This window comes from Pygoscelis adeliae, unplaced genomic scaffold, assembly GCF_000699105.1.
Source record: "Pygoscelis adeliae isolate BGI_AS28 unplaced genomic scaffold, ASM69910v1 Scaffold248, whole genome shotgun sequence".
In the NCBI taxonomy this organism is placed as follows: Eukaryota; Metazoa; Chordata; class Aves; order Sphenisciformes; family Spheniscidae; genus Pygoscelis; species Pygoscelis adeliae.
The window spans coordinates 1,943,266-1,959,750 of NW_008825302.1; the positions used below are offsets into that span (position 1 = coordinate 1,943,266).

The 16,485-nt window shown below is 45.3% G+C and overlaps 1 protein-coding gene across 1 annotated transcript in view; it reads right to left on the minus strand.

Moving 5' to 3' along the window:
• Positions 1-7,880: 7,880 nt before the first annotated feature.
• RANBP17 (RAN binding protein 17) overlaps positions 7,881-16,485 on the minus strand; it is a 167,854-nt gene continuing 159,249 nt past the window's right edge. The window contains exons 27-29 of the mRNA XM_009330034.1: positions 15,006-15,104; positions 10,990-11,117; positions 7,881-7,977 (exon numbers count right to left, since the gene is read on the minus strand). Coding sequence (XP_009328309.1) covers positions 7,881-7,977; positions 10,990-11,117; positions 15,006-15,104 — 324 coding nt within the window. The remainder of the gene's footprint in view (positions 7,978-10,989; positions 11,118-15,005; positions 15,105-16,485) is intronic.

Below are 16,485 nucleotides of genomic sequence, written 5' to 3' on the forward strand. Positions count from 1 at the left end.
CTCCAGACAGCGCATTGTACAAGTATTAACTGAGATGTAGTGGCGAGCGCGCGGTGCCGGCAGAAAGAAGCACGGCGCGGCCCCGCTGCCACGCTGCGGCTCGGCTCCTTTGGCCCTGGTGGGGACCATGGCTGGGCCAGCTCTGCCGGGCTGCCCGGGCTGGCCTGGCACGGCAGCGTGGGTTCGGAGCGTGCTGTATCCAGACACCTGCAAAGGCATGGGGGGGCACAGTTAAGAGGGGGGGAAAAAGTAAGTAGCACAGTGTAAGAGGAGTGACCACCTCCTTAGCACCACTGGGCAGAAGGGACCCCCACCCAGTTTGTCACTGGGAGTCACTGGGGGTATAAAAACAGCATCCACCTCACCCATCCCCAAAACCCAGAGCTGCTCCCAGGCCTGGCTGCCGTGGGCGGAGACGGAGGGGGACGTGCCACAGCCCGCCATGGTCACCGGGTTTGGTTGTGGTGTGCACATGCACTCCTCGGCCCCGGGAGCGTCTTTGGGCTCAAGACACGGAGGGCCCCGCAGGGAGGGTGTCCTCACAGGACCTGCGTCCTCGCAGGACCTGCCGTGTACCTGGCAGCGGCGAATGCCACCGTTCAGCTTTTCAAGTGCTTCCTGTAGGATGAGATAAAAAAAACATGCGCTGAAATACGCACTGACCCAACCGCAAATGCCTCTGCCTTTCTAAAGCAAGATAGTTCCATCACCCCTCTTCCACTGTGGCACCAGACATTTCTGTATCCGTATTCGGAGCGGGTTTGCCAGCAGTGACCCCAGCTGTGCCGCCGGCACGTGCTCCTGTGCGCCGCAGGCACTAACGTGTGCTGCATCCACGGCTGGGCCTGTGGGCTGCACCGCAAAGGGAAAGAAACGGGGCTGCAGCTCTGGTACCCGCAGCCATTCCTGGAAAGCAGAGGAGTGACAGGGATGTCCCCCTCTCCTGGGCACGTCCCAGCCCCATGGAAAATGAAATCCCCATTGGGAGGAGGTTGGCAGTGCCAGGACGTTATTTAGTGCCCAGGAGTGGTGAGGTCGGGGAGGTGGTATGGGCTGGTGGGTAACAGCATGCGGAGGGACTTCAGCTCCTTCCCACCAAGGGGTCCCGGAGGTTCCCCGAGCATGAGCACAGTACACGGGAGCAGAGACAAGCGGTCCCCGTTAGGACCAGACCCAGCACTGAGCAGCTGGAGAACGAACAGAGAAGGACCATTCCCCATAGCGGCCTCCAGCATCCCTCCTGCGCCGTCATCCTCCCGCCACCTTGGGGCCAACAATGGATGGCACAACAGGGACCCAGAGCAGCCCACAGATTTAAATCTGGCTGTACCCCGAGAGGGTCCCATGCCACCCGTGCCAGCCCTGGCACAGCGCAGAGCCCCCCCAGGGATGGGCTCAGCCCCACGGGCCGGGGGGGAAGTGCACCCCCGACCGGCACACACAGCATCCCTCCATGCAGCTCAGCCGCTCTGCTGTAAAGTAGCCTCGGTTAAATGTTTACTGTCAAAATTTAGCGTGGGCCAAATGATCCATTACACCTTTTTTTTTTTTAATGTTTACCATTAATTATTTTTAAAATGAGGCATTTTGTTGCTAAGGTGAGAGGGACAGGTCTCTGGGCATGAAACCAAGAGAAACCACTGCGGGGCTCCTCCAGCCTTTTCAAACCAGTAGGCAGCGTTTTATAATAATGGGCCGTTAATTGATGGTGCATTACTGCGCAGTTCCTACCGAGCTGCCTAGCGCAGCCGCCCGAGAGCAGGGGGCTGCAGCGTGATTGATGCTCTCGCAGGAAACCCAGGGGCAGGGTAGCCCGTTCGGACGCTCGGTCGGGCGCGAGCAGCTGCTGCGAGGCTGCGCGGAGGCCAGGGGGCTGCTAATAACCCCACTGCACCCGCTGCGGCTTCTCGCACGCCCGGCTGGAGAGGAGAAACCACCCCAGAGCTGGGGACCCTTCCACCCCATACACTTCAAACAGCCATACAGTCTGCAACTGCTGTGTATACGACGTGGCTGTAGGGGTAGAGGCGCAAGCGCTGTGGGCCCACCCGCCCAGTCGTGGCGGTGCCCGGGAAGTGCCCCCACCGTCCTCGGAGCTGCGGTGCCCAGCGGTGCCCACAGAACTCATCCCGGGAGATGGCAGCGGCAGCAGCAAATTCGCCTCTGACAAAGCTGTGAAAATACAGGCTCAGGGTCTTCAGCGAGCCCAGGCAGTTAAGGGGTTGGATCACACCCGAAACCGCTGAGCACGTGCTTCAACCGCTGCTTAACTGCTGCTCTGGGGCTTCAGTCCAGCTGAGCGCCGGACCTCGTAGTGCCTCGAGGAGCTCCACAGAGGAGTAGCCAGCCCAGTGCCTCCGTTCGGCCGCGTTTCTGCATTTCCAGCTCCTCTCACATAGCCCCGCCCCCGCCCCTCTGGCTGTGCACGTCCTGGGCTGCACCCCCCAGCACACCGTCCTGCATATCCAGGTGCCCAGAAGCTCAGATTTCTCTGAAGGCTCCTTCATTTGGGGCCTGGGACCGGCGATGGCCGCAGTGACCCTTGCCCGAGGTACTGCCTCACAGCTGGTAGCCACTGCTCAGAGGAAGAGGGGTTTGATCGGTGTCTGACCTGCATCTCTGGTCTTCAGCAGCGTCTTTGTGCTGCCTCACTGGCTGTCAGACTGCCACAAATAAATCCTCTTTCTCTAAAGGACACTAAAGGCCGTGTCATCTCTCGCGTATCAAACTCCTCTGTTGTCCTCAGACCCTCCTTTAACACGCAGGAATTCACAGGTTGGGAACTGGTCTCTATCCCCGGCAGCTGGGAAGTCTCGCGAGCCCGAGCCTGCGGCAAGCGGCCGCTGCTGCCAGAGCCTAGCGCAGGGCAGGTGCAGGAGGCGTCGGTGGCTGCGAGGACATGCCACCCCCTAAAGGCATCGCCCGTTGCTTCAGGTTTTGTCTCTTCCCATAGGGTGACAGGGAATGGTGATATCTCGCTGCATGAGAAAGTAGCAGCAGATGCTGAGATGTTTCTGCTGTAGCTCCTCGTTTTGGCAGCGGATCTCAGAGTGGGCAAGGCCGGTCCTGTTCTCCACAGCCTTTGCTAGATGGATATTGTGGGGTGAGGTTTCATACTAAATAAACAAATTGCTGCATAAACCCAACAAATTTTTGAGTGTTTAGCACATCACTGATTACGTACAATTCATGTGGAAGTCAGCACAACAGAGGACACAAAAGTTGTCCCTCAGCCATAGCCCTGGAAGCAGCATCCCTGTGGGGCCGGCGGGGTGACGCCGGTGTTCCGGCTGGAGAGGGACATGGGTGCTCCGCATCCTGGCATGAGAAGGGGAAGGAGGAGGGGACGGTCGAAAGCAGCTTATGTACAGCAAGCTGCTGCCTGAGCTCTCTGCCCGAACTCAGCTGCACCCACCTGGGGACACACACTGGGCAGGCAGGGCTTGAGATGTGCACACGGGAGGGTGATGCGGTCCTGTCCCTTGTACCTTCTCCTGCAGGGCCCTGTGAGACACCGTGGGTCCTCCCCATCAGGGCTGAGCCCCCCTGGGTGCGGGCCACCACGGCCAACAGGCCCCAGGACAAAGCATTGGCCTCGCTGCCATGTCCTGGTGATGGAAAGGGACCCCGGGGTGTCATGCCTGTGGCCGTGCTCTCGCGGGCAGGCAGCTCGCTCCCCGGGGAGCAATGCTGGGGTCGGGCACTCAGCTCTCGGTGCTCAGCAGAGCGGAGCAGCAGTTTTGTCAGCCACAAGGGTTAAATCAGCTGTTCTTTTTCTGAGGCAAGAGCTCTAGTGCTGCGGAGTCTAAAGGTCATTCCCCTCTGCCCCTTCCTTTAACCTCGGGAGGGCTGCACCTCTCCTGGCTCCAGCTGCGGAGAGCTTCACCCCACACAGGCAGAAGGGGGGGGGAACCTGAGGTCCACCCTCATCAGCCCTTTCCCCATCAGCCAAGGTATATTCCCTGTCCCCCTCCACAGAAGACCTCGAGGCAGCAGTCCTGTGAGCGAAGGCTGAACCGACTGAACACGGACACCGATAAACCTCCTTGTCCTCCGCGTCCCAGTGAGTGGGAACAGTTAAACCCTACTCACAAACAGTTAAAGGTGGCACAAAGCCTCTGACAGATGAACGTGCCTTAGCGGTTTCAATTCACATTTCAAAGCACATCTTTATGGGGTTGGTAACCTTAACCATTATCTTAAAAAAGCCGAAACTTTTAGTTCAGAATCTATGCATCGGTCCACGAACGTCTGGGACTAGATGAGATGGGGAGGGTATGAGGGAAGCGCTGGGGAAGGAACCACCGCTGAAGCGGGAGAACGGAGGATGACAGGCAGATGGGGCTCCATTTCTTTCTACCGTAACTGATAAAATCAGGCTGTAGCGAAGCCAACGGGGAACATCCCGGTACTGGGGACAAACCCTGAAAGATGCAGAGACACCTGGTCTCCCTGAGCAGCAGTGCCAGCCCCAGTTCGAAGGAGAAGGCTGGAAGGTATCGCAGGTCTGTGCGTAAACCCAGGAAAGCAGCCGGTGTTTCAATGTGGCTTCCTTTTCTCTTTTATTCGTATTTTATATACCGACAAGCAGCTGCTGCCAGATTTTTCTACTAAATATGACTTTTGTTGGGCAAATTACATTAGGTTGAATGCCGCAGGTATCCATTAAGGTTTATTTATCGTGATAGGGTTTGGATCTCACGCTTATAAATAACTTATGTTATGGCTTTTGTTTGTAGAAATGTAACTTACATATTTTATTATGCTTTCTGTAAACCTCAAAAAGAATGCTGTCAAAGAAGCACCTCTTAACAGCAGTCTAAACTATGGTACATAAAATCTACACTAACATTATTTTTTAATACAGCAAGGAAGCGTGTTATCCCTCTACAGTTTGAAAGGTTTGCTGTCATCATAAACTCCTACTACAATAAAACATTAACAAGTCTAAGGAATTATTTTGTAAGGTGTGCATATACTGGTGGCTGAGTTTCTCCAAAGCCTCCTTAGGCAAGCAGGGCAAGGTATGAAAACTTTGTGTTTTCCCCAGAAAGCTGCCTTTGCCTGCTCTAGCAAGCAGAGCCTGACTTGTGGAAGGCTGCTCTAGGGATGGTTTGCTCTCCCTCGCAGAGGGGCAGACACTTACCTGAGGTTCAGCGGTCGGCGCTTTTCACTGTAACAACGTAAAATGCATTTGGAGGAGAATCAGACCTATTTTACAGTCCCAAGTTGTTTGCATCATCAGGCAGGCTTGCATCAGTTTCTTGAGATGAGATCACTCAGGGGCTGAGCGGCGTCTCCTTTCTGACATTTCCCATTCCATTGTTTCCACTTTTTTTTAAAGGAAAAAAAAATCCACCCCCCTTAAGGCAATTATGTCTTTAAAAAAAAAGTGTAAGACATTACACGTGCTTTGTAAACACGAGGAAATTCTGGGCTGTACTGCCTTTGACAGCGCCCTTTTCAAAAGCTGACAGTGAAGACTCACAACAAAGAATCTGGAGTCATAAAATACACTATTTGCTATGCTATCCATTTCATAAAACACACTATTTGCTATGCTATCCATTTCCTAACCTAAAAGCAAGCGTATTTATACGACCAGCTACTCTAAAAGTTCCTGTTGTCAATTGTTAACTCAGGTTGAAACGCTGCTCAAATAACGTGTCTTGAGTTTGCCCAGTTTATAAGATGCTCTTTAGAATCTCACTTGTTATAACAAGGGATGCGTTAGAAGGGAAATTTCGGAAACGTACTTGAGCACTCCAGGGAGTCAGTAGCTGTGTATTAAAGCAAGCCCTGAAGTCTGAGTGCCGAGTTATGAGGGCACACGTCCTCTCCTTTTCAATATGCCGAACTCCAGCTCTCAGCAGAGCAGCTAATTTAACCAGTACACGGGCTGGTTTGTGAGCACATGCTGATGGTATGCAACCACTGTTTATTTCCAGTGTACGACCAAGACAACAGAGTCACAGAACCCATTAGCTTTCATCTGCGCCTTCAATGCCGATGTAGGGAGCTGCAAGGCTACGGAAGGGTTTATCCGGCAGAACTGCCAGAAAGGCGGCGGCACTGCTCGGCACTGAGCTCTGCACCCATCGGCAAGGTGACATGGAGAAACCTTTCCCCAAGGCCCAGCTCACACGGAGACCTGCACAGGCGTTCACGAGTTCAGTTTTGCAGCTTTTAAAATCTGACTTATCGGCACAGATTCCAGTTTCCTTTAAGGATCGAAATGAAGAGCGAATGACTGTACTAATTCGTACCCGTTCGATGTGTTGGTAATGATCATACACTTTCCACAAAGTTTTCAAACCTTGGCACGTAGCATCGGACCGTGTGTAGAAACACCCCAGATCTGCAGCTCTTTAGTAACCTCAATTGATTCTTTCCTCAGGTACTCAGCACTCTTGGAAATCAGAGGCTTTGGCTGCAGATTAAATACTTTCTCCAGCTGAGCTTAAATGTAAACAGAAAACCGCTTAACAAAATGACTTCCTTTCAGATTTAGTTCCTGCAATTTAAAAACGTGCAGAAAAGTAACAGTTGCAAAGACAAAACTGGCAAAAAGCTGTAAGAAATACAGGTATGAACTTTTCCTCCCTGTTGGCCACAATTAAAAATTCCCATTCTTATTTAAGCAGTTGTGAACTATTACTTAAATACGCAAATGTAAGCAAGCATGAAAAACACATGAAATCAATTATTTGCATAAGAAAAACAAACAAAAAAACCCAACCCAACTCAAACCCAATACCAACAGTTTGTAATGGCACATAATAGCTTTTCTACATTATAAACTAATTGGCTTATTGCTTAAATAGTTCTAATTTTTGTTAGATCTTGCTTCAATTCGCTTGTGTATTTCCTCAGCCCACACAGTACCTCCTGCCCACCACAGAACGATACGAATTGTTCCCCACAAAACCAGGGTGGCGAGTGCAAGTGTGAGCTTTGGACTGGAGGAGGGATTTTGTTCTGGTACACACCAGCTCTTTACGATCCCTGAGAGGTGAAGACAAATCTGCTGAATCTGCTGTTTCAGATGCATGCATTCACCTTCACTGTGCCACACGCCGTTTAAATACGGGCAGTAAGTCTCTGCAGCTGCTTTCTTTTCTGTAGTAGTAGTGGATAGGTTTTATTCTTTTTAAGCAGTGTTTTAACAACTTTATTTTCTTGTGGTTTTTTTTTTTTTAATTTCCAAAGACCTGTAAATGTGTACTAGTGAAATTAAAATACTATCAGTACTTCATTAAGGCTTGCTCCGTCATCTCTTATTTTATTACATGCAACATTCTCAATTTTCTTGCTATACTTATAGCCTAAAATGTTCATTTTTAGTCTTCTACTTTGTTGTCCACATTGTCATTAGCCGCCAGTGCTGAAAAGAAATATATAACATTTTGTAGAAAAATAGTAATTTTATTATTTCAAAAAGATGTCATATAAAATTTGTACTGGCTTTCATCTCATTTTCAAACAAATATGACCTCAGAGTGAGCTTGGAGTTTTTCATTGATGAGATATTATTTACTATTATGTGTAGGACTGAGAATCACTAACTGATACAAGTTTAGAAGGAATGCATATTTATTTTGTTCTTTGGTTAAGTACTGTTTCTAAACCGTTTCATAAAGATAAAACAACAGGATAATAAATTTTGATAAGAAAGGCTGAAAACGTTCTTCAAACTAAGGCTGATTTTCCATTGCTTTCACTATTATAAATCCTTACATTTAGGCCAGAGATATAAAAAGGCAGAAGATGTCTTAAAAAAATAGTTCTCACAAAGGTCAAAAATCTATCTAACAATATAATAGGGTCCCAAAACTTTCAGAGTTGGTTTATTAGTCAGTGCTCTGTTTCCAAAGTCATTGTCAACTCATCATATCTAAACTGCCGGGATCCGAGGCCCCTTCGCTGCGCAGAGCTTCAGCCATGTCTCTTCGAAAGACTGACATATTCTGAGTGAACCTGGGAAAAAGAGAACGCAGATGTTTGGTTAAAGGAGACCTGATATTGAGAGATGTATTTCAAGAATCGGTAAAAAGAATAACTATAATGTAAATTTTAAATTGAAAGAAAACCAGAGGAAAACTCACAAACAAAATCACTAGGTGCCCTCAAAAACCAGTCCTATAAAATAACAATGAGCACTTAAACATGCATGGGCAGCATTGTAAACTCAGCCTACCAATGGTGTGAAACACTTTAAAAGTCAGCTGGGAAATGAATGCAACGAGAAACCTTTCCATCTCACGTGACTCAGAACGTGTCCTTTCTCCCGACCCTCCAGCAAAGCGCTCTTTGGGACATGTCCAGATGGTCATCAAGGCCAGGCTCTCTCAGACCTACCTTCCTCCCTCATGAGTGGTGTCAGAGTTCAACCTGTCTCTCAGTGAAACGTGGTACCATCACCCATCTGGCACAGAATGAATTCACAAAAATACTCCCCAACAGTTCTCGACTGGCAGGTGTAGGACGGGAAATCCGTCCGGCGTCATCACACCTGAGACTGAATGACAACTCCGACTGAGCTTGTATGACAGCCCAAAGCTGATCTACTCCCTTGGTCTATCCTTACCCGAAACGAAGAGTTTAATTGACATTTACCACATCTCACGTATGTATTTAAAAAAACCCCAACCCAACCAAAACCCACACAAAAATGATGTAAAATGTCAGAAACATATATTGCACCCTGCGTTTAGGGTTTTTCAAATGTTCTTTTGTTTGTTGCCTCAATGCTCTTCGCTTTGATTGTGTCAGACTTTGCTGGCTCACTATAGCGAAGCTAATAAAGTTTCCCGAAGAACGGCTCCTTAGGGCTCCTTCCTGCAAAGGACTGGTGGACCGGTGCTTGCAAAACCGATGGGATCTCAGCAAAGGTCTCTGTAGGACTAGGGGTAATAACCCTTCCCGACTCTCTCCACTGTACTGTACTTTATCGGTATGTCTAGCAGCAGTGTGGTAAACTGGGGCTTGCTGTGTGTGGAAATACAGGATGCAATTACGAGTTCATTCTTTATTCTATTCATAATTTTTTACGTTTGTGCTTATTTCCTTACTAATGGAAATTGATTTCTGCTCAATTTTAAACAATCACAGTTAAAAGAAGCCTCCTGTTCCACAGAATAAATCTGAGAAGGATTACAAATCAAGACCTGAAAACAGAAAAGCCATCATATTAACTCATGCTGCTCGTTGGGGAAATGATGGCTTAAAAGTCTTCCCAAGTTAGACAGGCGGATGCTACTGAGACAGACGAGCTGCTCGTTCGACCGAATTATCTCTATTCACCTCACACCTGCACCCATCCCTCCCTGCCTGCGCTTCCACAAAAGCTCTCTGAGATCTTCCGCACCACTGCCTATCTGAGAGTACTCCACAGCGCTTTGAGATAAAAATCCCCTTTAAATCCACAGATATTTGAATCCACCACTTGCCAAATCTATTATTTCCTGGCAGCCCAAGTGATGGAAGCCTCTGTCCATGCCCTGAACGGGGAGAGCACAGACAGCAGAGCCGGATTCCCCACGCTGCCCAACCACCATGCCTTGCTGCCTGCCTGGAGGCGACAGGGGAGCTCGGCCTCCTTGCCCACCCACCTTCCCTGAGCCTAGGCTAGCTCTCAGAATAAGGCAGCTCAGAGAAACTTCACACCAAAGTATGTTTTTCTCAGAAAACAGTGTTATCTTAAGGACCTTGCCTTCAATAAACATAAATAGATAGGGAACTGAGAAACTATCTAGCTATAAGAATGAGTTTTACTCAGTTTTTCCTTTTTTCTTTGGACTGTTGAGTCAAATGACTCCCCTTGGCATTTACAGCTCTAAGGTCAGCCTACGTCCTACGGCCCGTCACTGCCAGCTCTGTTTTTCTTTGTTTTAACAGGCATCCTCCTCCTTCCCGGTGGCTCTCTGCCTTTTCCCCAGGTTTTCTGCTGATCCATAATACAAGTTACAGAGAAAGTCTGTCTGATTTATTAGTGCCATGGATGTGATCTCTGTGCTTCTCTGGGTTTGCTTCCAAATTCCCCTGCCTCTGGCTATCATCCACAGTCAGGCCATAAAGAACTTACACCTTTAGTACCAGAATTTAATAGGAAAATGAAAGAGAACTGTGGAGACCATAACGCAAAACTAAGAATTAAACAAGTTCAACCTAATTTTCACACCAACAAACAGAGAATAAGTCAGAGAAATAAAAGCACCAAATGGCTTTAGCCATCACTTCTCTCCAAGCCCCCTTCCAGCTTGTTTCAAGCTTTCCAGGAAGTTCCACAGTCTGGACTTAGATTGTGTCTCTGTACTTTCAAGGTTTGCTTTGGTTGAATAATGCACATGGAAGAGAAAATGCAGCTAGCTAGTAACAAAACATTAGTGTGAACATTAAATGCAGACAAACTTGCCATTTCTTTTGTGAAGGCTTCTATTCTATTTTTCAAATGAGGGCAAGATTGGGTGAGTTTGTGATTCATGTTAAAAAAAAACCATCCTTGCCTCATTTATCTACAACGTGTAAGTGGCCCTGCTGGATCCCTTCTCATTCTGGCATTTCACAAGCAGTTGCTTAACCCCAACACCAGCAAGAAAAGGCTCTGTCAGAGCAACAGCACTGCTGGAGGCTGAAGCAAGTGTTTTATCAGAGGGGTTTAAGGTTGGAAAAAGGAATCTCTTGAGGCTCACCTGCTGAAATAAGGCAGTTTTTCCCAAGTGAAAAAACAGCAGCTGCAGCCTGGCAAACCTTGACTTTGGGATTAAATTAGGAAATACATTTCTGACCAAGAAGATACATAATTATCAAATGTTCAGGCTCTAACTGTTAAGTCTAGGGATGAATTCTTTGATAGGATATTATCTTCCTTTCAAAAGGAACTGCAGTTTAAGGCTACCTGGAATACTTCCTATGTTTTTTTTTTTTTTTCCAGTTAAAGTTTCCATTTGTCTTTTATTCTTTCAGCTTACTTATGTGTTATGAACTTACCTGTCTCTGTTCTTTACCAAAAGGTTTTGCTCGACTCCTTCCATAAGATTCCTGAAGCACTGGTCAAGGACTTCACGTTTGTTGTCAGGTTGGCTGGTTATCAAGGTTGCCCTTAGTTCACTGAAGTACTATGATAGCAAAGCAGAGAATATTAAAAATGAAGTTTGGAAATTTAAACCCAGAGTTACTCATCTACATCTGGAGTGCTCTTGAGCAAGTGCTTCATACAATGCCCTCTGGGAGAGGAGTTTGGCAAACAGCACGCAGAGGTCTATCTGAATTGGGTTTCAAACGCTGCCTTCCTGAAGTGCACCAGCTTCAGCCGTATATCACGACTGAAGTTTAGTGCTCACAGGTGATGTGCCACTTTACCAGTGGGTGTTGGCCACCTAACCAGTTCCAGTACAGAAAGCCACCCAAGAGAGGTGACAGAAGCATCCCTGACTACTTTTCAAGTCTTTTCAGAATGGTGCAAATTTGTGTACTTCGCTGTGGTCTCTAATCACTTCAGTGCTGTGATAAGACAGACCTACCTTTGCTTCTTTAGAAGCTAAGTGATCTATACGATTTTCTATATACTATTCCCATTATATTCTGGCAGATTTATAGACTAGTTAAAATAGAACTTTTCATCACCTTAAAAAAAATCTAGGTTTAGTCTAGAAGTACTGAACGGGAGGGGACCTCCAGTGTTATCCACTACCCTACTACTACAGCCGAGCAAGTCACATAATCCTGTTTAGTCTTTATTATATGGGCTGTGTCATTCAAAGTCTTATGGCCTTGGGTGTAAGCACATCCATGGTATAAGCACTGATATATACAGAGGAGAATGAACCATTCTGATGAACCTGTGCCCAAGTACCTGGCAGAGTTTCTGAGCAGTCTGATATTGCAGTCAAGAATAGTATCGGTCGTATTCCCCAAATTTCAGGTGTGTAACAAGAGAACTTGTTAAAGGTAGGATGAAAATCAGTTTTTAGTATGCAAAATTTAGTAGACTTTTGAAGTTAATGTAACTCGTAGGGTGTTGTACAGAGTGTCAGAAAGCACAAAAGTCTGTGATTTGTTTGCCAGATTTTTTTAAAACCTTTAACAGGTTTAAAGCTGTTTAAACCTTAAACAAATCTCAAATTAAACACACAACTTTTCCATCAAAACTACAGCTCTCCTGTATATGTGAAAAAATATGGGATAACAAAAAGCAATGTAGTAAAACCACAGCACTCTAACACTAAGCCCTGACAACTCAACAGGATTATAGGAAGTGTGTGCTTTAATGTCTGCTTGGCAAATTACTTGCCCTCAATCCAGTTCCTCTCAAACCAGAAACATCCTGTATTATGCATCTTTGCTGACCACTGCAGCAGTACTGGAAGTGAAGGCAGCAGCTGACCAAACAGCTGGGTCCCAAACCACTTAGGAACTCAAAACTGAAAATCACCTGGGAGCTGGTGTGAAAGATGAAATATCTGCCTGCAACAAACACATTCCCAGAAGCCCCGTCTCAAGGTGACAAATGCAGAGTTCAATGTAGACAAGGCCACAACCCTGAGATCTTGTCCAGGGTCCACAAGCTGTTTTTAGAAAAGAGGCTTCCAGGAACTTCTTCAGTCAACCCCATAATGGAAAGTATTAACAGCATCCTCGTGTAACAGCAAGGAATAACATCTCTGCCTACCATTAATGAGTACAGCATCCCCCTGAAGACTCTCCCCTGGCATCACTGTTTCGACACTATGGAGCTGTTCTGAGCCCTGGAAACCCCAATTCCAGGGCTTCTCTGCGATAACGCCACTTTTGCCTGTACACTCGATGCCTGTGTTCTTCAGCTGAAGGAAAATAGCAAGGAGGAGATGCTATTGCTACATTATCAGGATACAGAAGGCTTTTTCTGCCAGCCTCTTGCCACTAGGATTTAAATTAAACTTGCTGCTGCACTTCAGCATGGGAACAGTGTCAGGAACCACCTGCAACCATCCCATTTCATACTAAGCTGATGCCGTCTCAAAAGATTTAGCATTGTTTTAGGGTGGACTCTGAGTACAATACCCATTTTGGCATAATTACCCCTCTGGTGCAAACATGTATAAATCCCCATTTTTTGCAGTCCCCAAGTAAACCTCCCCTTTGAGATGAATTATGGGCAAAGAAGATCTCATTGAAACAAAAGAAGAAGCGAACAAGCAGTAAAACATGGTAAATGCGTGCTTGCTATCTCGGGAACTGCAGAGACAGAGATGCTACCTGAAATAAAGGAACCCATTTCCAATAAATAAGCCAGCAGTGCACTGAAATGAGCCAAGAAAAGATGACTTTTACAGCCATATATAAGTACGTGTCCTACTTTTTCCGAAAATGAAATAAATAACCTTGATGCAAAAGGGGCAATACAAATATTGTAAATTCTATTTCCTGTTCTCCACCCTTCCAAAAGAAATGTAAGGCTTGTTCGTAAGTAAAGGTGCTTGTACATATCCATGTCTGCTAAGCAAAACACATAATCATTAGAACTAGTCTAATTTCAGTAAAAAGAATATTGTGCCAGTCACAAATTTATTCCTCATGATTTACAGCTCCATGGTTTTATCTTCAAGTGAAATATTTAATTTCTTCTTATACTGAAGCATCAAAACCACATAATTAATATGTAGTCAGGCTAATACCTAAACGCTATAAATCAGAAGCATTATATAAACAAAAGTGTCGTCTTGAACAAGATTGGGAATGCACAAAACTACTTATTTCCCACTTTTATAATGATGCAGTGACTCAGAGCAGATAGAAAATGATTAGTTTTCCTTCCAAAGTAGGAAATATTGCTTCCATCTGTAAAGTATAATATTGTGATGTCATAAAGTTTTCCTAAACACTGAATTTGCCCTTATTCCCTCTCAATCATTTTAAAAGAACTGCTCTCTCTTATAGAGCTTGGATTTAAATCACAATAACACACCAAGAAGATGAATGACAGTGCTATTGGATATGGCTAAAATTGGATCCTTCAGCACAGGTGAATGATGAGACAGCGCTTCTCTTCTTGATATATTTTCTTCTTCTATTAGTTTCCTTCCATAGCTGGGATTTCAGTTTGAATTTTAATGTATGCGGTTGCTGCTAATCTTAGTGTCTTATTTTTTTCCAGCACCCTCTTATTGTATAGACAATTCATTCTCCAAAGCAGTAATACACTGGGGCTTGTGACTGCCCAAGAGATAAAGCAATTCAGAATAAAGTTAGAGCTAGCTCTGAAGTATGGCGAATACAACAGGTCAGTATCTTCAGAAACAATGCCTTGCCATACAAAAAATGCACACATTTAGATCAACTCGCATTCATTTACTCAGATGGTTTCCATTTCAGACAATATTGTCTCTATTAAGTCACCAGGGAAACATGATGGGTATATCCAAATTCATAGTTTCAGATTTTATTGAAAGGGCAAATTGCAGAGTATTTCCTGGTTTACAGAATCTGCCACAGATGCACACAATCCAAATTGCAATCAATGCGAGTACTTAAGTGTAAGCACTCAGATAATACCCCCCAAAGCTAGTTGCTCCTGTGAAACCTTTCAGAAAAAGAAATTGGTTAACTATTTTTCTGGGAAGCAATTTTTCTCATGCTATTTCCACAGTGTTCTTGTTTCATATTTCTATCTAAAAGCCAGATGAGCTTGCATAACTTCTACTCCTGTTTAATTCTGGAAAAGCGAGGACATAGACTTTATTAAAAAAAGGTTAGTTATATACTTGCATGATCTAAGGTTGGGTGTAAACGTTGGGGTAAAGGTTTGAGAGGACTTTTCATCAAAATGAAGCCACTTAGCCTTTGTGAACTAATCTGTAAAATACCTACACAGTACCTGAGCTGAACCCTACTCTCCATTCCTAGTGGGCATAAGGGAACAAGGAGGGATCTGAAAGGGCAACAGGCAGCTTTGTTCTACGTGAAATAATTATTTCAACTACTTGGCACGTGAACAGTGCATCTGGTGGAGTTTCTTAAATACTCACTTTCTCACTGAGAAGTATAAGTCCGAGCAGCGGCCTTGACACAGACCATTGGTTTCTGCAGTCTTCAAAAATGATGGTGTTCATTAGGATTGACATCATCTGAAAGAAAATTCAAATGGTTTGCATGTATATAGATACTGTTGTTATACTGTGTGATGTGGTGAGAAGGAAAAATTAGCAAAACCTTTACTAACCATGCTGAAATCACCAATATTTCATATATGAGCATGGTATTACAAAAGTCATTCTTCCAAACAAGTATTTCCATAACCAAAACTACCAGGTGAAGAAAGCTAAAGAAAAGGAATGTCAAAGCTGGGCTCCAAAGAAGAAGTTGGATTTAAAACAAGTATGAATTAGATTTAGAGTTGTGTTAATTTAAGGTACAGGCTTTGATTTTACTACAGGGATTTGCCCTGTTGTCACACTACTACTAGGAGAGCAATACATGTACGACCAGTAATCTGTATTAGTTTCAGATTAATCCCTAGGTGCTCTTCAAGATTCTGATTTTCTCACATCTACCTTTCGTCATGTATGACACTGCAAGGCATCTGAAGGGAACACTCCCTACTTCAACGAAGGCAATTCTGATTACAGCGAGAAGTCTATAAATCTATACCATTTCCATCCCAGTTACAAATCCAGCCTCTGATTTTAGACATTTTACTTTACTTCTGTGACTTACTTTATGGAGCTCTACAGCAGGGATAAAGACACTTCATCAACTTTATAAAGCACTGAGATCTATCAACTCATACAATTAAGTTCTACTGGCACCCAAAGTGAAGGTACATAATTTGCCTTGCTTGTTGGCTGGCACGTAACCAGAGCCTTCAGCTAATGCCACATGGAGTCTTCTCCCTCTGAGGCCTCTTCTGGTCTTGCTGTGCTTCTATACCTCTGTGTGTGTAGCTAGGAAGGGTAGGACTTATTTTAGGGATTGGCACAATTTTTGTAAAAAGAAATTACAAAATCACTGTAGAATCCATTTAAAGATAAAATGCTCTAAGATATCCTTGAGATATGTTAGTCCAAAATGCCAAAGGCCACAACATACACGAACCTAAAAACATTACTCAGAGATTAAACAGAGTGAAAATTTGTAAAATGTCACCAGTAAATAGTTTGACTCACATTTATAAAATATCTACACCCTAAAACCAAACATAGAGGAAGTAGAAAATCATTAAATCCTTTCTTCTAGGCCAATGAGTAGCTACGAGCAGGGTCTCCACGGAACTGCCACACTGCAAACTAGCTTGTAATAACTGACCAAGGCGAAGTCAAACAGCATGTTTCACTAAATGAAAAAGATGAATCCTAGCACTACAAATCACCCGGAACACAGATATCCACAAATCATTTGAGCTTTCCGGTTAGGAACATACAATCTGGCATGGGAAAGGCCAGTTCTTCACCTGACTTCACAGTGTATATATCAGGCAAACTACTTTCCATTACTCAGGACAAAACCAGT